The 22,323-nt window shown below is 33.8% G+C and overlaps 1 protein-coding gene across 1 annotated transcript; it reads right to left on the reverse strand.

The window, feature by feature from the left end:
• Positions 1-1,318: 1,318 nt before the first annotated feature.
• On the reverse strand, positions 1,319-21,687 carry LOC145665844 (uncharacterized). The gene is made up of 3 exons (XM_081732958.1): positions 20,789-21,687; positions 10,009-10,384; positions 1,319-3,004 (listed from the first exon to the last, which is right to left on the reverse strand). Exons 1-3 carry the CDS (start codon positions 21,321-21,323, stop codon positions 3,001-3,003), a joined length of 915 nt encoding a protein of 304 aa, XP_081589084.1. The 5' UTR covers positions 21,324-21,687; the 3' UTR covers positions 1,319-3,000.
• Positions 21,688-22,323: the final 636 nt, after the last annotated feature.

Below are 22,323 nucleotides of genomic sequence, written 5' to 3' on the forward strand. Positions count from 1 at the left end.
TCTGTGCTGTTGATTCGAGCAGTTGCACATGAAGATGTCAATACTGGAAGTATTTAACTACAGTTCTACAAAATAATCTAAAAACCTCTCAAGCGTTTCGTGATGTGGTGCATCTTCCATAATGGAAAGCCATCAAACATCGACATCATCTACAAAAAGAAATACTAGAACAGAACATATTCTGAGGAAAGCTTCACCTCTGGAACTAATTTATAGTCATTTGTGAGTCCTAATTCCTGAACCTTACTCCAGAAGCACTGATTAAAATGGAATTACACCCACTAATTTGCGTTTCCGGGAACGGTGTTCTTAGAGATGTTATAGCAGCTTGATCGAGATCCAATTTGATTGATTTCAGGTTCCAATCATTAATGTTAGCCTTCACCAAACTGAAAAACATCTGAAACAACTTACTATCTCTTGCTGGTAAGAGGCTGAAGATAAAGGAACAATGTTTGCTTCCTCCAAGTTACTTCCGATGTCTGTTTGTGTTGTCTATAATTAGGGAAACTGCTGATTACAACACTTATGATAAATGTTCCGTCCATAAAAAAAACGTAGCATGCTCAGTTATACACTGTCTTCCCTTCGCAGTGTAAAATATTAGCATTCTTCCTTCCTCTGTGGTGTCATCTGAAAGCAGAAAGTTTGTCTCATCGTCTATCGTCAGAATATATACACATTCCATGGTGTGTACCGTAAATGTCCCACTGTCTAAGGGAAAGTTTTGAACAGTAGCGCAAATGTCCCAGAAAAACTGGTTTTCGCATTGTACCGCAAGTGTCCTGATACTAGTTGGCAAGTAATAAAGATTTTAAATATAAGATATATATCGAACTTTATACTGCAGAAGTTGCGCTATTTGAGCAACAAACGAGAATACGTCTAGTTAAAGCTGCTTTTGTTTGTTCATTTTAAGTTTAGTGTTCCTTCTTGGCGAGAAGAACTTACAATGAGATGCGAAACAATTTAAGGCAGAATCCGATTCAACATAATGTGTTTATTGCTTTCCCACCAGGCGTCAAACACGGGATCATGTGAACCAAAGGGGTTCACGCTAGCCGCTGAACTAGAAAGTAGTTAAGTGAGGAATCTTACTTCAAACACTCGATGAGAGTACCTGTAGAGCTTGTTTAAAATTTATCAATAGGTCAATTGTGTTGTCAGTAGTTTAAAAAAAAAAAATCATCAAATTTATACGAATACAGAAAATAATTCAGATGAAAGAAAATGTTTTGATATGTAAAATAAAATATGATATAGACCAATACAAGTTTAAAATAATCAATATTACTTTCTGTTGTTAAAAAAGCTTTATTCAATACATAAAAATAATTACACTTTAAATATAATAATAAGTTAATCAATAATAATTAATTAATAGTTATTTTAATGGTAAGATAAAAAACTAGTATAATGTAATTACACTTTAGGTATAGTTTTTTCGTATAATTAGTGTCAGTTATACATAATTGTCATAACGTGTCCTTAGTCAATTGTAAAATTTACACCTACCATGAATAACATAATTTAAGTATGATTATAAGTCAATGTAATTCTACATTCATTGAATCTAAAAAACTTTTAATTTGTTTTAAATTATTATTTTAGAAGTGATCTATGATTACAAATTCGTCAAAGTCTAACTAAAGTCTCATTGAGTCTAGTATTTCACACAGTCATTTCAATTTACAAGTCACCTATAATAAAAATAAGTGTCATGTATGTCTATTGAGGTATATCAACAATGCGTTAGCTATATAAAAAAGACAGCCTGTACTTTAAGTTAACTCAAAATAAAAGGCAATTACTATCACAGAAGTTAAAATTCACATATAACAGCGTTAATATTACTCAATAGAACATGCATTATTTAAAGATTATATATATATAATGTACTAAAAATACACTATATTATTACGTAACTATTTCTTTGGTTTTAGAATACATAGGCGCCCGTAGAACTTTTACTAAAAATAAAAATAAGTTTAAAAGAAAGAACAAAATGTTTATCTAATGTAAAACCTTTACGATTACAGTAACAAGTTGCTTCAAACACTTTTGTTCTTACACAATATTGTTTCAAAGAACGTAGGGGAGGATAAATATTTCACTATTACTCCGCTTCCGGGGCCCATGTTATGAACACATATTAATTAATGTATCCTATATAAACTAACATAAAAGTTTGAAGATTATTGTTAACTTTTGAATAAATTTTTTTGAACAAAATAATCCTAAGCTACGATACTTTTTTAAAAAAAGTAGAACAAAATTGTAGAAAACTTTTGGAAAACATCGCTTTTCTTCTTATAATTATTTCATTATCACCATGAAAAGAAAATAAAACACTTTCTAAAACCTAAGATAGTGAAAAAATTTTCACTTCACCAGTGACAAAAATAAACTTTGAAAAACATAATGATTTTTGCCTAGTAGGTATGAAATAATTTCTTCGCCAAAGTAAATATATAACTATTTACAGTGAAATAATAAATTATCGTCTCCGATTGGTAAAGTCCAAAATCAATCTACAATCGTCAATATTTCTGTCACATATTTTATAATATTCAGTTTACGTGAGGCAGAGTCAAAGTTTCAAAGTTCGTCGTCTTGAGTCAAGTTCTCTTTTCTGTGTATTATTGTCGATAAAAACAAAGTAATTCAGATTAAATACAGCTGTCCACTGTCAATGAAGTTATGTTCAGGTCTTTGTTGAAACGTTTACCAGTAATCGTCCACACTGTGTATTAATGTTTCTTCATCAGAAATAAGAAATATAAGACTTTTAATTAGGATTAAACTTCCACCTGATGAGTTAAATCGAATTAGTTCCTTTCTGATCCTAATTTCATCTTCCGTGTGTGCAGCGAATTAAATGAAAAAAATAAATATATTTTTATGATTATTCTGTTTTGGTTGTCTGTTTCACTGGTCTCCTTAGAAAACAAACAATTTGGAAGTGAGCTATTGCTTTTCTCTCAGCTTATAAATTTATCGTTACCTGTAAGCAAAGAGAAGAAAGAAAACATAATCAAAATATGTTATTTCAGAGTTAAGACTTGTTAAATATAATTGTTCTTGTAAAATCATGTTCTGCACAAAACAGTTATTAATATTGATGCATAAACTCTTAAGTTAAGAACCAGAAATATTTGGAGATATATACCAGAAAAGGATCAGTTTTTAGCATGGCACGGAACTATTATACTATTTGATAAAACTCAAATAAAATTTTCTGCGAAACATTAAAATAGAGATATACATCGTCGACAAACCTATCAGATGATAATCAATACATTATTTTATATAGTTTTCTTCAAATTGCGTAATTTTGCTCAATATTAGAAGAAAGTACTAAAAAAAATCAAAAGTTTGAAGGATGCCATGTAACATAATGGTTTCATTCAAGTTTTACAAAAACATTTGCGGGCTTTAATGATATCAGTAATATATTTGAGGTGCCTAGTATCAAAAGCGACCAAATTCATTTTTTTTTCGAAATTGAGTTATATATCCCTTGTTATATGTTTGATCTAAAGGAATTCCATAGACACAGAATGTTGTTTAAAAGCTTAATATTTCATACTAAAAAACTAGTTCAAATATGGAACTTTGTACGCGTGTATATGGAGATTCACTGCACGTTTTGCGTGATTACTCGAAACTAAGCGAAATGGATGTGGCGAATTTTGATACTAGGTACCTCATTTGACATATTCAGCGCATATGTTACGCATAACACTAAACCTTTCAAAAAATCTAAAGTGCATTAACATTTATAAATGATTCACTTAAATAAATTTCAATTTATTTTTCATACCTTTGTCCAAATTATCATGTCAATAAATTCAAGCTCTAGAATTTATAAATAGTTTATTCCATTTGTATAATTAGTATTTGAATGCGTCTCTAAGATTAATTCTAAAACTTAGAATCATGCGTAATTTATATTTATTTCCATTCTCCCAACTAGAGTTTGTCACCTGGGGAAACGAGAACATTCGCGCCCCCTCTGGGTTTGGTAAAGAGAACATAGTTATATTAACATAGTGAATAACGTTGTTCCATCTTAGTCCATTTTGATACTGGAGCGGCCATCTTGAAATTGCTCCTGTGACTGAGCTTGTATGCTACACTCTTCTGACAGATACTGGATGAAAACAATACTGTTAGCAACAGTATTTCCAACTTTCATAACAGTAGCATCACATTTCAAATTTATAATAATATATGTTTAAAGTTTTCATTTAACTGGTCCTCGTAATTACAAACTGATATTAGTTTTATTTAAAATGTAATTTATAATTCAATGATATAACTAAGTAACATTTCTCTTACCAAACTACCAGGGAAGGCGCCGAATTTTGTTTTTCCCTAGTGATGCAGTCTAGCTGGGAGAATGCAAATAAATATAAATCACATATGATTCTAACTGTAAGTTTTCGAATTAATCTTAAATAAACATTCAAATACTAATTGAATGGCTGGCGGGATAAAAGGGATAAGTTCACTTTTAAATTTTTTTCAGGAGAGCAAAAACAATGCTCTGAAACCAAATAACTTTTGTCTTTGATAATTTATTTTTAATATTTCTTAGTGATTTTAGAAGGACTGGTCCCATTTATCCCACAACCAACAACACCATTCGAAAGGCATTGGTTCAATGTATAATTGGGCATAGAAACAACCCTTCTGCGAATTGATGGACTTATCCCTTTTATCCCGCCAACCCTTCAATTATTTAAATGGAATAATCAATTTGTAGATTCTACAGCCATAAAGAGAACTTGACATGCTACTTCGGACAAAACTATGGAAAAATACACTGAAATTTATTTAGGTATAGTGTTTATAAATAAATTAAGGTACTTGCAGTTTACTGGAAGGTTTAAGATTGTGCATAATCTGTGTTGTGGATGTGTCGAATGTGCTGGAGGTATTATAGTACATTGAAGGAAAAAATGTTTATGGTGAGTATTTCGCTTTCTGAATTATTTATTACACAACAATGTTGTTTCTATTGAAATAAAGCGCATCTTTAAAAGTTTAACTGGTTATGACGTAGTATTACGTCAAGGCATATGTGCAGTGGAAATGGCTGTGACGTAGTACTACATCTTGATTAAAAAGTCACTAATCTTCAGTTGGAATGACGAAAGTCTCTTTCGAAAACTTTTGTTCTTACATTTAAATCGGAAACAAATCTATAGATGGCTCTGAATGCCCACAATGTGCAAACGACATTGGATTTTGGAATATCAAATTGCACATTGTTACTTCTAAGTAGAGCTTTGCTGCTGCTACAATAAAAGAAACAGAAACTGCATTTCAAAACGGTAGCAAATGTCTTGATGAGGCAGGGATTTCTTTGTAACGTTTTCTTCGTTTATTGTTGTGTGCTATTGTTGTTTGTGTGAAACATACATATATATATATACATCATTATTTCATAGTTCTACGGTTCTTGTGGCTACGACGTAGTACTAGTCTGCCAACTGAGAGTACACATTTCCAGAAAATTGTGCCAGTTAAAGGGTTAAGGCGACTAACCACTTAAAAAAAAACTAAAACCTATCTTCTACAAAGGTAGTTTTCTTAAAGACGGTTTAATAATATATCAGTTTGAAATTACAAATCCTTTGTTAGTTCATCATAGGTAAAAATAAACGTATTTATATGCAACCCGCATGACCGTGTCACTCGGCGGGTTAACATAAATGACAGGCGATATAATGTTAACATTTACTGCAATCTACTATGGTTTTTATCATATCACTTGAAAGCGAAAAAGTAAAAATTATCTAAGTAACAAAGTTTATTGCGTTCCGGGGTGACCGCAGCGAAGCGGAGTGAACGCTGCTAGTTACAGCATAAAAGTCACGTATAAAGAGTTGCAATGGAAGATTATAAAGTGTATTCTGTTTTCTGTTGGTCTTTATTTAGAAGAACTTTATATTATAGGAGTAAATTTCAAACGGATTTATTGTGTTGGGATGTAGTATCATTTAAGTTGTAGTACGGGAAGAAAGGCGTAACTTACGTTGTTAAATCTGTACTTAATCTTCAATTTCTCTACTTTACTATTAACATAATATTTATCATTAAGAGAAAAATAAACAAAATAAATCGGATTGTAAGTAAAAACATGTATATTATTAATCGAAGTTCTTAAGATTATACTGTACAGTCACTGATTCAGAAAGAAAGAAAGAAGAAAAACATTCGACAATACCTAGACAATTATTCCAAGCCTAAGAAAGTTACAGAATACACCCCAAACGCTATCACATCTTGAATAACGTAAAAGAAATGTTATTATAGTCAGTTCTATTTAGGACTGTGCTAATTAGTTTCTACCTTATACCCGACGGCACTCCAAATACCTTTTTATTTTTACGAGTTCTAGGATTCAAGGACCTTATTTATATTTGCAGCAAAGTGGTTTGCCTTAAAGAGGATTTTTAAAAAAATTCTGACAAAAATCGATGATCACTAGTCGCGAGGAGAGAAGGTCACCATAATTAAAGGAAAATTGTAATGTATCGCTTTTATGCAAAATATAATTCCACCCATGTAAACACTGATGCGATGATAGGTGGTCGGCTTAAAGAGATGGCCATTCAGAGAGGTTTCGTTGTAGTTCTTATAAAACTAATTTTATAACTGTCTAACAGAATTACGCAGTAGAGCACGAATCGTTTTTATATTGTCTTGTCTGATCTATCTGAATGTTTTAGTGAAATAATGTTCTATCTAGTTTATCCTATTCTAGGTAGATAAGACCATGAAACCAGTGGAATAGAACAGGATGATCTTTTTCTTTCCTCAAAGGACCAAACAGCTATATAGAAAAGTGGAAACTGAGAATGTAAATTAGTATTAGGAATAGACTTACAAAATAACTGTGTAAGTATGGTTTCCAATCTGACTTGCCATAGTGTCAAGTTATCAGGTTCTTTATACAAAGGGTATCTCATAAGTAACGCAATTTTTGAGTGCATAATAACATACCAATTTACTGATGAAATTAACTAATGTACATGCTACATGTGGTTATGTATAAGACATGATAGCTCTCAAATACTCTCCACAACTCTGCAGGTACACTCTCGTTCCTTCAATGAAATTTTCCACAACTTTTCGGCGTACTTGCACCTCTAGTTCTGAAATTACACACTGAATTTTGGCCTTCAGCTCTGGAAGTGATCGACGTTTGTTGGTGTACACATGAGATTTCAAATACCCCGCCCCCAGAAAGAAATCACAAGGTCTCAAATCACAAGATCTGAGTGGCTTATTCACGTTACCATTGCGAGAAATCACCTGGCCAGGCAGTGGTGCCCACCCCCCCTCATGTCCATGACGCACCCCCCTCAATTGTCTATCCCTAGGTGTTCTTCCATGGAAAAAAAATCTTTTCGGTTAATTTTTACACCCCCTCAAACATATTTATATAGATTTTTACCCCCAAAAAAATATTTCAATGACGCAGTTTGCGTCATAGCCCCCCTTTGTGGGCACCCCTACGGCCAGGGAACCTCTTTCGTAACAAGTTCATTGAGTTTCTATGCGAACAGAAAAGAGACAAATATTATGCGCTATTCGGCGCTCCGTAACTAGTAACCACAAAGACAACAGATGAAAATCGTGTAACGTTCACTGCTGCCCCCCAACTTACTAGAACAGAAATGGCGAGTTTTTCAAAAGTCAAGGATGTTATAAAATCTGCCCATACAACAAAATCTTGAAGCCATACGTCACAGTTTCTCCCCCACCCCACTCTGCCCACTTCGTCCAATAAGATCGCAATGTTTTGAGCCAACGATCACGGCGGAAACAAAAAGTAGCTAATCAGGAGAAGGCGGAAACGAGAGTAGCCAATCAGACGTGACGATGCTCGGTTGTTTTTTTGGCTTCAATTAGTTAATAGAATGAAGATACATATGGGCAGATCCTCTATTTTATAACATCCTAGTCAAAATTGCTTTCTTTATGAGACACCTTTTACTAGTAGAATTCTTTTGTATCGTAAAAAAAAGCTAGTGTACTGTTCTTTAATCGTCACCCATGAAGGTAATAAAATACTACGAACAATAACAATCATATGGAGGCACTTAGAGTACATGGGAATCAAGATTAATTACCAAATTTGGAGAAGAAAAGGCATACCGTTTGTACGGCACTCTTAAGTAAATAGAAAACTTAACACTATTTTTCATATTATAGCAGTTATTTATAATATCTATACATTATTCTTATAAACTCTGTAAGGAGCTTCAGATAAAGATCTAGAAAACATGAAATATGTCCAAAATGACCAAAATTGTGACTTGATTCTCTTGTGCACTGAACGTGCCATATATATCTAAAGAAAAATTATAGAAATGATTTAATTGTAACGGTCATTTTCATTTATCAATAATTTGCAAGGATCTTATAAAATAGAGGATCTCCTCTTACAACAAAATCTTGAAGCTATACGTCACAGTTTCGCCACCCCTACTGTGCCCACTCCGCCCAATAGGATCGCAATGTTTTGAGCCAACAATCATGGCGGAAACGAAAGTAGCCAATCAGACAATGGCAGAAACGAGATTAGCCAATCAGACGTACCGATGCTCCGTTGCTCTTTGGCTTCACCGATTTAATAAGATGAAGATACATATGGGCAACATCCTTGATAATTTGCGTATAAAATTACGCTTATGATTAAATTAACAATTGAGGTGTTCTATGGAAAATGTCCATGTACAGTATATGAAAATGCTGTTCTCAGAAAATCATTGTCGCAGGTTTTGTTGAATAATCTGTTGTCCGATTCATTGATACTGTAACAATATAGTTTGAACCGTTTTGTTACTATGGTTATTTATGCGTGCACATTAACACGGAACCCACAATGTAAACAAGTACGGTCACATTTACTGACCAATTACCGTCAATTCTGCTGCCAACCGAATTACGGTAATAGAGCATAAATACGGCCTTTTTATGGTCTATAACCATACATTTTACAGTAATACCGTAAATTTTAGAGTAATCAGTTGCCAGTCAGTATTGACGGTAATCGGTTCGTAAATATGAACGTAATTGTTTACAGTGCATGTTGTTCAACTGGTACTTCACACTAAGCGGAAGTAAACAACATTTTCTGCCAATATCCAGTTTAGGGTTGCCACTTTTCCAAAGCATAATGTAGGGACACTTTGTGCCGTTAATGACGGGGTGAGGAAGAGGGAGAGAAATAATATGTTGCCGTGTGTACAGACTTTATGTTGCTGCCACATTGCTATCTATCTGCCAAGCCTGCTGCTGTTGCGAAGATTCTTCTTAGATTTTAAGGCTTTGTACAATAATGAGAAGTATTTTGTATGTGTATTTTAAGTTTAACGTCCCTTTCAGCAGCGAGGCTATGTGAAATGTGGACCTACAGCCTAACGTGGGATTCGAACTACATGAGCTCCTGCTGGGAATCGAACTACGCCATAGGCGTGTATGCTAACCGCATAGCCACGATGGAGCTTTATTGCAATGTTGAAACTAAGTTTCAATAATAATAATAATAATAATAATAATAATAATAATAATAATAATAATAATAATAATAATAATAATAATAATAATAATAATAATAATAATAAATCACCAACTTCACCAATAAATAGCTATCAAAGTTGGGATATTTAAAGTCCCGACAGAGCCACGTCGGGACGCAGGACATTTTCTCCAACATTGGGACTGTCCCGACAAAATCGGGACAAGAGGTTACTCTAATCCAGCTGCCAATGTGCAAAGAAAAACAGGTGTGTGAACTTCAGTTATTGAGATTTCTTATACAAACTTGCTTAACATATTTAAAACACAATGATTCAAATCAAGGGTTTTCTAGGAAAAGGCACCATAGAACCACATACCCATTTTCCATATACCGCCTCAATTATACTTTTTGTGTCTTCTTAAAAAATACAAATAAATACAAATTACAAATGGTTGTAATTTAAATACCTCGTTTCATGTTGAGCAGATTGTGAAGCTTGAGCGTGATATGCAAGGTCGGAACCATCTAATTTGAGGCTTCTACCGTAGGATTCGTGTCCATAACCTCCTCCGTGTCCATGTGCGTACTCATGTGAGTGTGTCTGGTGATGAGAGTGTGAATAATGGGGTTTGCTGATGATTTCATACGTCACTGAGCCTTTGCCACCGGAAGAAAGGCTCTTGATTCCTGCAATGGCAGCCAACATAAGAGCAATAAGGCCAGTCATTATAGCTTTTCCTGCGATGACAGCGACCCCTGCAAGACCCATCATCATCATCATTCCCTTCATCATGGCGGCCATCATCATCATTCCTCCCATGCCTCCTTTGTCTTTCTTCCTGCCTTCAAAGAAAAACGAAAATAATTAGTGTTCTTTTAGTGTGATAATCTGTTTTAACTATAGGCTATATTTTTGTAAAGAAGATAACATAAATTTTGCCGAAAACAAGTCTTACCAATAGGTCTAACGCAATCTAGAGAGTGAACCACTTAAAGTGGTGACTCCTCATTATATCTTCTAAGTTAACTGACCAAAAAAAAAAAAAAAAAAAAAAGCTGGAACCTTGTACCAAGTAAATTAAGGATGCTACATTATCTAAATTTTGGAGGACTCTACCGGAATACTATGATCATTATATGCATTTCGAATAAATAGAGTTACAAGGATTGAAAATTTAATATATATATAGTGGCGGCGGATCCAGGATATAATCAAGAGAGGGGCTAAACCATAATTTGCCACTTTATCCAGTGTAAAGCAGGATTGAAGCCTATTTTATACCTGAGCATCACTGGGGGCTATAGCCCCTATAGCCCCCCATGGATTCGCCAGTGTATATATATATATATATATATATATGTGTGTGTGTGTGTGTGTGTGTGTGTGTGTGAAGAGCAATATGGTTTCCAATGATGAAATAATCATAATGGTGTTTACAGTAATTTGATAGCTCACATTGCAAGGCAGTGGCTCAGTGGTAGGGTGCTTACATCTGGTGCGTAGGATCTTGGTTCTATCCCCGTGCAAGTAAGTTTGTGGTGAACAACATTGTGTCCGTGGGTTTTCTCTCCTACTCTCGTTTCCTCCCAGATTTTCATTCCATCATCATTCACTTGTCTTAGTTATACGTCTTCCTTAACCTAAAGGACATAACGTTGGACGTTAAAGTGGTACATATCATTTCATTTTTGATAGCTCAAATTGGCCCGGAGATATGACGAACACTGGTACAGTGTTTGAAACACTGTTTAAAATTACGCATTTGTGGAAAATGTCTAAAATGATGCTTGCTTTCCTTGCTTCTGCGAATAACAATAAAGTGATATATTGTATTTTTGTAGTTGTATATTACGTGTTCTTGTAATTACATAATTTTCAGTAATGTTGCAAACTTTAGCAGTGTTTATTGTATCTCCGGAACAATTTGAAATATCAAAATGCTGTGAACGGTATTATGATTCTTTCGTCTATTGGAAACTATATATAACTCTTTAGATATGATACTTATCTAAGACTTTTTTCAAAAGAAAGCTTTATTAGGAAAACAAATTTCCAATTCTTTGTAATTTCGCTCCTACTTTCGATATGCATCGCTCCGTCTACCTCAGTAGCTTTATTACTGTTGTAGAGTCCTCCAAAATTTGCATGTGTGGGATACTGTAGCATCTTTAGTTAACATTGAAGTGTGATATTGTAGGTCTAAGTTCACTATGCAACACGAAATCTGTCCTTTACATAGAAATATGTTTTTCTTATGTGTTTGTGCATGAGAAAATCAAATCTGCTATTACTTTTTATTTATCGCATAACAACTTTGTAAAGAATTGAAAATTTTGAAATTTAGTGCTGTGAAATGCCTTATTGAGGGGTTAATTTGGATAAGGGCGTAACTAGCAATTCTTCAATTTTTCAGGAGAACACCGTTATCCAATTAATCAACGTATTCACACAATATTTTTGGAGACAGACGTTCGCTACGGAGCAAAGATATTACCTTAACACCACCTAGACGCATGCGGACATGCTCAAACTTGCAGAAAATATGTATATCTCTTTTTACCGGAAATAGGTCGATACTTCCTTATCCAAATTGAGGCGAAATCGATCAATAATGCACCAAATATTTACTATTCGGCAAATACTCGGAACGAAATGTTGATACAATACCTATGTACATCAATTATTTATTGATTTTAGAATGACCTACGACTTTGTTAGGAAGGAAACATTACAACATGCTTACAGGGTTTTTTTTTTAATAAGGAAAAAGCTAGTTAGATTAATTAACATGTGTTTATTTGAATCCCAAACTATAGTCCGAGTGGCAATTTCTTTGTCCACAAGCTTTCACGTCCAGAATGGTCTGAAACAAAGGAGATGCATTATTATTCAATTTTGCTCTAGGATACGATATAAGGAAAATCAAAGACAGCAACCACGACCTAGAGCTGAATGGTATTCACCAGGTTATGGCGTATGCTGATGTAAATATCATAGCGGATGATAGAAGAGCAATAGAAATGCAGAGGTCTTATTACATGGTTGTGTGATATGGTTTTGGAAGTAAATGCAGAGAAAACTAAATACTATGGAAGTTCACTGGGATCTTAATATACATTTTATGGGTGCTTCAAAATATCAAATAATTACTGACAAAGTAGATATTTTCTAGGATCAGTGTCAACAGACTAAAACCACATTCACGAAGATATTAACCCACAAACGCCCAAGACCAGTTAGAAATGAAATTTTTGAGTTTTACGTCCCACGGTTATGCCGGCTAGGCTAAAGGAGACGGTGATGATGAGTAATGAATGAAATGGTGGAATGAAGAAAGTGGGAGGAAACGGAAGAACCCCGAGAAAACCCACGCACACGGTGTTTGTCCACCACAAAGTTCACTTGGCGGGAGCAGGGTTTGAACCCGAGACCCCTAGCACCAGAGGTGAACGCTCTACCACTGAGCCACCGCGGGCCCCCAAGACCAGTTAGGTAACAAAAATTTGCATACACTAGCAACTGCCTGAACAATACCGTGTTACATCGAAAACCTGAGAAGAGAAGTGAACGAAACTCTTACAAGAGAACGGGTAGTGTGCCTGAAGTGGAACAACGGTTTTTTTTTTTGCCTAAATGAATGATATAGCCCATGTAACGTAGTGAAACATAAAGTGGGTCACTGGTGGCACAAGGGGCGTTTGTGGGTTAAATGTCGACTGAAAGCAGGAAACTTGTGTTATTATTCAATTTAAAATCTTTTGTGGTCGCGAATTCTGTCGAGAAATTTGACGCTTAAACTATATAAAACGATAATCATGTCTGTTGTGCTGTATAGTTGCGAAACATGATTGCTTACTATGAGAAAAGAATGCAAACTGAAAGTATTTGAGAATAAAATAATGAGACAAATATTCAGAGTCAAGAGAAACGGGAATAGGGAATGGCGGAAACTTCATAACGAGGAACTACATAATTTATATAGTTCACCAAACATTGTTAGGGTCATCAAGTCTAAGAGGCTTAGGTGGGCAGGTCATGTAGCCAGAATGAAAGAAGGTACGAATGTTTTCAGAATTTTAACTGGAAATTCAATCGGAAAATGACCATTCGGAAGACCTAGGCGCAGGTGGGAGGACAATATTAAGATGGATATCGCAGAAATTAGAATACAGAGTAGAAACTGGATTCAATTGGCTAAGGACAGAAGTCAATGGAGAGCTTTTGTGAAGGCGGCATTGAAGTTCTGGGTTCCATAGATCATAGAACTAGTTAGTTAGTTTAGTTAAATATTAAATATGTTTTCCTTTTAAAAAAGATAACAAACAAAATAAATCGTATTAAAAATAAAAAATAAAATAAAAAATATTAAAAAAAACATGCTTTCCTTTTTAAAAAAAATCAGGAAACAAAAGTAACTAAAATGTAAAAGAAAATTGTTTTCAAGAAAATTCCTTTTATTATTGTTTTAGAAAATATCTATGTAGATGCATGACTTTCAAAAAGCATGTTGAGCGCTCTCATTTACAATCAATTTATGAATGCTTTATTTCTCATTAAATTAAGTGAAAGCACTTCCCATCCAGTTCTGTTTAATCATTCACAAATAGTAGAAACTTACCTACTGTTCTAATTTTTGCATATAATTTTATCCCTACAATCTAAGGAGAAAACTTTCATAATATTTTAATTCTTGCATGGGGCAATCCAAATGAAATCGATCAATTTCCAGGTCAAAGGTTGCTGACAAAATTTATTTGTTTTTTTAATTTTTAGCCTAAGATTGTACCACATTCAGGGTATTCATTTATTTTTTTAGCTGCGCAGGTTTGTTTGTAGCGACCATTTTGTATAGGCGCCTGAGAGTATTTTGCACTTTTTAGAGGATTCCGTTAAACGCTGTAAGTTTTAAAGATAATGAGTTCAACCAAAATTGTATAAAGATTAATGGAATAAACAACATTCTGTGTTCTGTGCACATTAAGACGTACTTCAGAACGTCGAAAGAAAAAGCTCTGAACATTGACGTTGGAAACCTAGAAATGGCCATTTGAAAATTACATTTTAAAATGAAATATATGAGACTTACCTTTAATTTTTTTCTCTTCATAGAGACTAGGTAATAGACAACTTTCCAAACTAGTTTCAGATCTGAGAACCATATACTTGATTTTTTGGGAATTTTTAAACATTTCGAATTTTCGAAAATCGATAATTTTCACCATCAAATATCTCAGAAAGGACAGAACTGAAAAATCTCAAATTTGTACAAAATAGACAATAGTTATTCTGTAACAAGGAGTAAAATTGCATCACTGAGACTTGAGTAGTTTCTGAGTTATAAGTTTTTTCAGTGATGAGTCTTAATGAAGTACGTCTTAATGTGCACAGAACACAGAATGTTGTTTATTCCATTAACTTTTATACAATTTTTGTTTAAACTCATTATCTTTAAAACCTAAAACGTTACAATGTTTAACGGAATCTTCTGAAAAGTGTAAAATACGCTCAGGCGCCGATACAAAATGGCCGCTACAAACAAATCTGCGCAGCTAAAAAATAAATGAATACCCGTTTTCAACTTCCTGAATGTAGTTCAAACTTAGGTTTAAAAAATAAAATCTAAATTTTGTCAGCAACCACCATTGGTTGATTTCATTTGGATTTCCCTGTATACGATTTTATCGCTACAACCTAAGAGAAGAAAACTTACCTAACGTTCTAATTCTTCGATAAAATTTTATCACTACAAGCTTAGGAAAGAAAACTAATTATTCTATACCAGAAGTAGCACGTTAGGTAAGTTTTCCCTTAGCTTCTATAGGTAAAACCAATTTGTACCAATGTGTCTCTCATCACTAGCTACTATGTTTAAGACTAAACGCAGAAACCTCAAATACTGGTTATGAACTCATAAATAATTCTTTACAACATCAAGAATTCCATGACGCATACCGTATTTACTGATATATAAACTTATGAACTTGTCTACATTTTAAAAATAAAATTGTCAATAACTTCCAATCACAAATATATTTCTTTGAAACTCCTTCTCGAAAAAGTGCTGACAAATAATACTTTTCTACAAAATGCAATATAAACCTGTTTTATTGTAGTTCAGACTTCAAAAATAAATTATGAAAGCAACTCAAAAGTTAAGGGAGCTTTTTATCCCATACAATTAACTCCTTATTTGCCACAATTTCTTCAAAAAATATTGTGATACTTCTCCCTTTATCGCCACTTAAACAATAATGTCACACAATAACGTATTACTTCGAGTACATTGTTTCCTAAGATTGATTCGTACATAAAAAATATTCTGGTAGAACAAACCAAATACATTAGAATTAGTATAGGACTTATAGCCACGACATCCCAAAAAGAGACGGAACCATCCTAGGAGTTTCGAGGCGCATAGTTTGAGAACCTTGTAGATATTTTATATTTATGTAGGTATTATATTTCTTTGACATTAATTAATTTTATTATATTGAACTATTTAATATTATTCTATAAAATTACTAAATAGTAAAATCACATTAGAATCCAAGGTTAAAATGAATGTTCATAGTTTAGCTGATAAAACTTGGTAAATGTTATGCTTTTTATTAAACTTCCCGACTATGCTATGCATGAGTATCGGAAGTCTTATAGAACGGTTATGTCCGTTCGTCTGTCTCTCTGTCGACAGATATCAGAGCAAAAACGGTAAGACATATCGAGAAGCGCATTGCCCAAAATAGGTTCCATCTTACAGATCAACCCTCTATTCAAACCGGAAGGGGTTGAAATTAGCCATTTTTACTTTCAACGTTGATCGCCGAAGTCCGAAGAATCTGAATCTAAATTTTAACCTTCGTTTTGAACTCCAAGGCTAAATGAAACCTAAGCGTAACAGGTTATCATGGAAATAGAATCACATTCAGGTTGTTTTATTTCTTCTTCTTTTCATCACTGAAAATCAAACTCGCGCCTTTCGCATCGTACACAGAGAAAAATCCGTTCTCCGGACAGCGGTATATTGTACAAATATACGGAATCCTCTTGCTTACTATAGAAATCTGTACGGAGCATACGTTATCCGTATGCTACATAGGCACTGCCCTTAGATGTTAAATCATGCCGTTGCAGGATATCTGACATCTAACAGTTTTCCGTATATCACATGCATATACTTATGTTACCTTCGTCAGCTATATGTTATATACATCCATTTGTATGTGAGATCCAGACCACCTACTTTGTTTCATACGGAAAGTACGTATAGATGGAACACTTATACAGAAAGTATTATAAAACATGCGTTTTCAGTTATACGTCTGCTGTACGTTAAGTCCAAAAACTACATGAATTACACATGTAACCTATCTTTTTAAGTACACCGCCTACATTTTTTTCTCAATGTAGTCAGACACGTTGTATATTTAGTCAGGAAGGAGCACAATGAGCTTTATCTAATAATACATTTTAAAATATGTAAAATAAAATGTTATTTAAAAACGAGTTACAGGTGAAGGTCTACATATTAATAAACCTTCCTGTTAAGTTGACATAATATAATTGATGACTCAAGCATTCCTGCAACAGTACGGTTGAATACTTTCTAAAATAACTTAGTGTGCCAAATAAATGGAAGGTAATGATTCCCTGCTGGTAATCCTATAATTCCAGAAAAGTAACATGGAGTGGTCTAACAGTCTGATATGTGGTAAGTACATTTACTCCTAGTGTCGTTATTTTTGGCTTTCCACAGCATGGTTCACTATCTTTTAATTCAAGTAACTTTCTCGATTTCCTCATGATCATAGCTCAACACTAAAATTGCTGCTCTCCCACCGGGAAATTGAACCAAAATTAACGTCATGCACCAAGGACACGCGGGCTAAGCAATCAGTTCTATGAAACAATAAAAATAGCACAATCAAAATTTGCAGTCGTGATCAAGAAAGTTGTCAGGCAAAAGAATTATATACATAAATTTCAAATTATGAACTGATATTATGAGCTAGAAATAATATGTTATTCCATTTCAATAATAAACACGATCAACGAAGCTTCCAATGTTAAACTTCAATGTTTGAAAAGCTGAAAGTACAGTTTCCTACCCATTTGCGGACGAACGTGTAGAAACATTAAAAGAAAAAGGGAAATATGTAGAAAATGCCCAATAACAGATCTCAGATAAATAATCATGCTATATCTTGGATGCTATTATTATAAATATTCCAAGAGTTATTTAAAATACAAAACATATAATACAAAAATGTAATTATTTAATTCATTATCAAGACTTAATAGAAACATAAACAAATTTTGAGATAAAGAGTTCATTAAAATATTTTTTTTCCTGCGTAATTTTGAGAATTTTGGATAAAGAATCTGAACCATCAACAGCTCTCCTTCGTACAATTCTGTTTTTCATATATCATTATCCTATTCAGTCACTGAGATTAATGATTTGATATTACTTATACGAGAAAGGGATACAAAAGTTGAATCATTTGATTTGGTTTTCAGTTTAGCGTCCCTTTTCAGCAGCGAGGCTATCTGAGACTCTGACCTACAATTTAATGAGGGATCCGCACCACATAAGCTCCCGATGGGAATCGAACCCCCGTTTCCACGCCAAAGGCGCACGCGCTAACCGGTTATCCACGAAGGAGCTCTATATTGAATCATAATAGCAAATCAAATCCGCTTCGGTTCATTGTTATATCGGATTTAAGATAGCATTACAGAAAACTGATAATTTTTTAACCTTAACAACGAAGGAACTATAAGTAAATTTTGAAAAGTAAACATTTAGCTTACAGAAATCAGTGAGAATAAAAATAATAGTAATTATTATTATTTATATCACGTTTAAAACTATGTGTAGGTAGCAATAAATGAAGCTTTTAAAACTATTTGTAGGGAACGATATATAAATCACAATACCTTTCTGAGGCCTAACAGCATTACATTCAAGACAATTTAATTGTTTCATATTTGTGGAGTAGTAACCTGAATTTTCCGCCATTAAATTATTTTGGCATTATAATCATATTGATAATCTACAAAAAAAATCAAACAAATATTGCGAAAATAAACATGTCCTCTGTGCTAAGCCCACTTCCACTTGTTTATATATATATATATATATATATATATATATATATATATATATATATATATATATATATATATATATATATATATATATATATATATAATTAATGATTAACTTAAAAAGAATGAAGAATATCAAAAATGCAGAACAGATTAAGATTAGGAATTAGATTTCTGGGCTTTCGGCGTCTATGGCTATGTTAGTCCAGCACGTATGAGAGATGATGTCCCTCGGCGATCACACTATCAGAGGAAAGGGAAGGAAGGAATTGGCCTGGGACCTATATGTTCTGTAGGTAAAAAGTGAACGACGTACAAACTCACAACTGTTTCCAGTGGCATATTTACGATTTTGTTTCGGGAGGGACTTTCCTAACTTTCAGGGGGGGGGGAGCTTTGCCTGGAAATGTGAAAATTCTGCAAGATATTTCATTTACTTTACTATAGTAAGTAAGATTTCGGGACGGGGGCTTAAACCCGGAAGCCCTCCCTTAAATACGTCACTGACTGTTTCCAAATATCTCCTTACCTATTATAAATTTTGGTACGCAATTTATGACATTATAATAGTTGGGTATCCTAGTTTTAAAAAATGCCCACGCTTGGATACATTTCTAAGTGCGCTTTTTGTACTAACTTGAGGTCGGTCGCTGAATCCAATTTAACATATTCATCAATGAAAGTCAAGCGAAAAATAATTTCGAAGTTTGAACATACATCTTTACTTTGTTGATCACAAAGAAAAAAATCATTCAACATGTACTACAAATCACATACATACTTAATATACTTGTTATATTAATACTGATCACTTTTCTTAATAAAAAAAGTATAAAAAAATTAGTACAGAAAGAGTAATTAGAAATGCATCGAAGCATGGGCACTTTTACTATTGACATAAGCGGTACATCAAAGACCTTCTCGTGATTTCATGAACTGATAAGTATAAAAATAATTAAACTGGATTCAACGCCCTCAAATTAATATAAAAAGCGGAATTAGAAATGTATCCAAGCGTGGGCAATTTTTACTACTGGAATGATAGGATGTTTATTTATTTATTTATAGAGAATAATACAGGTAAAGATATAACAACAGGTAAACATGTAACTGTAGGATAAGGATACAGGTGATAATTTTAATGAATAGTTAATCATTAATTCTGTCACTTTAAGAATTTACTGTTCTTTAATTTAATGAACGACATTCTGAATATATCGACACTTAGATCAACCTGCACAAAGTTGATTGTAGAGGTGACACATGCTCCAAATAGTGGGGTTTTCATTATATTGGATTTTAATGTTCTAGATTGAAATAAGCCAGGTTTTGGACGTCTTGTGACGTTGAGAACTTTAAATTTCAGAAGTTCAAGTAATTGCAACACTTAGATTTTATTCTTTAAAATTTGACACTTAGATTTTGTAAGGCCGAGTAACGGAACTTTTCTTCTGCTGTCGAGGAATACAATGTTCAGTTGTTTAATTAAAGATGTACATGTTTCAAATTTAAAATGTGTCCCTGTTTCCTTGAAAACTAAGTACCTTACAAATTTTGATTCTATCATTTCTATTTTGCGGCTGTATTTCTTGCTGACAGGGTTCCGGTTTTCGGCAGCGTATTCAAATTTCGATTTAACGATTGCATTATATATTATAGTTTTATAATGTGCCTTGTTTCTTGAAATCCGTTCCAGTTCTTATTGTATATCCCAGGTTTCTATAAACTTCGCTCACAATTTTTTTTTTTAACATGGTGGGAAAAGTGTTAGTTTGGTGTCAAAAGTGACCCCAAGGTCCTTAACTTTTCGATCCTATTAATACTGACACTGCCAATACGATAGTTATAATTTAGGGATGTGTTCTTACACGAGTACGACATTATAAAACATTTATTTACATTGTTAGTTTGGTGTCACTATACGAAAGTCTTGAAAACCACTGTTAGTTAATATAATAGCATTTCGCAACTACTTTCTCGTTCACTTTCTAAGATTATGATATTCATAATTGTATTTACATTATTCACTGAAACTCAGAAAAAGGTGCGGACGAACTTAACGATTACAGAAAACTACAACCAAGAACAAATTTGGAGAGAATTTTCTACAATACATAAGTGTACCTTTAGTTACTTACCTGTTTCATGTAAAATTTCCTTTCCCATCTTTTTAGCAGTTTCAACAGTGTTTGAGTCTAATAGTGGTATTTTGATAGCATGAGTACTTAAAAAGTTTCCTAACTTTTGCAACAAAAACTCATTAAGACGCTGACTACCACCGTCAGCATCACGAGCTAACGAAGACAACAGATCCGATGGCATCGTGGTTGACTGTGCAGAATCAAACTGCGAGTCATTGGACCTCACAAGCGCCACATCATACATTAATTCATAAGAGTCATTTTGCGAAAGTCTTTCTAAGAAACTAATAGCATCTAATTTGAGACAAGTGAAAGAATAGCTTTCTGCACAACTTTTGGCGATGATTTTTCTCATAATGTCCGCTGCCGACGATGGCTTGAAGTTGCTTTTCTTATTGTCGTAGAAAGACGATGAATATGCTGATAATATGCTACGACCATCTCTTGAAGACTCGGAATTGTTTCCGGATTTAATGTCCTCGGCTAAAACAGAAACAATCACAAGAAAATAAAAAATGAAGATAGCACGCATGTTAATTCTGTCCGATGGCACTTTTTGAAGTTAATCCTTTTTTACACAAACGGGTTAAAACAGTATTCACAAAACTTAAAAGGCATCCACGGGATGCAACAAGTTCACAAGACCAAAACTAATGGCTGGAGTTGTCACTTTTAAACACAACTAATTCATCACATTCACACTCTGGCTGCTTGGTGAATGCCACCCTGCAGTTTGCCTTTCATCTTATTTATAGGTGATTTTTATTGGTAAGAAAATCATATCTGGAGCACACCAAAGGTGGTCGTCCCAAAAGCACCCTGTGTTAGTGGAGCATGTCGGATGGAGTTTTGTGGTAAGCGTAGAAGGATTCGTTTGAAGATTTTTAGCCACCTCAAAATGAGATCAAGAAGAAGTTTGCGCGCTAAAGCATTGGAAATGAAGGGGAGAGAGGGAGGCGGGATCAGAAGTGGGGAAGACCGTGGTCAACAGGAGCAAGAAGTGACCATCATGAGTTTACAATGCCCTTCTCTTTTATCAGTGTTGTCAGTGCTTGGTATTAAAAATATCTGCATAATAATCGTTGCGCTGGACAAAAATCTTTTTCAACTTCCTTTTGCCACTAGCATGGTTAAGGAAAAAAAAAAACGTTATTACTTGGTTATTATTGGTATAAGTGATCACTCTCAATTTCTTAGTGATGGTAGATTGCTCATCAAATCTGCATGCGTCTATGAAATCAGCTTATTTAAGATATTATATCTAATGAAGAGCATATGTTCCGAGGGGAAAATATTGGAAACTGGTTGTTTATTGAAGATACGTATCATCCCAGATTATTCTTTCATTCAACTAGTCAGGCTGAATACAGGGGCGTACCTACACGGAGGGTTCACAGGGTCCACACCTACCCTCCAAAAAATTTCATATCTCGTCATACATTTGTACACTTTCTGAATAGATAAACAGTTGTTTAGCAGAGAAATTATTGGCATAAAAATTTGATCTGTACTCTCTTTTCTTATAAAAATAT

The sequence above is a fragment of the Thermobia domestica genome, chromosome 12 (genome assembly GCF_964235325.1).
Source record: "Thermobia domestica chromosome 12, izTheDome1.hap1.1, whole genome shotgun sequence".
Taxonomy (NCBI): Eukaryota; Metazoa; Arthropoda; class Insecta; order Zygentoma; family Lepismatidae; genus Thermobia; species Thermobia domestica.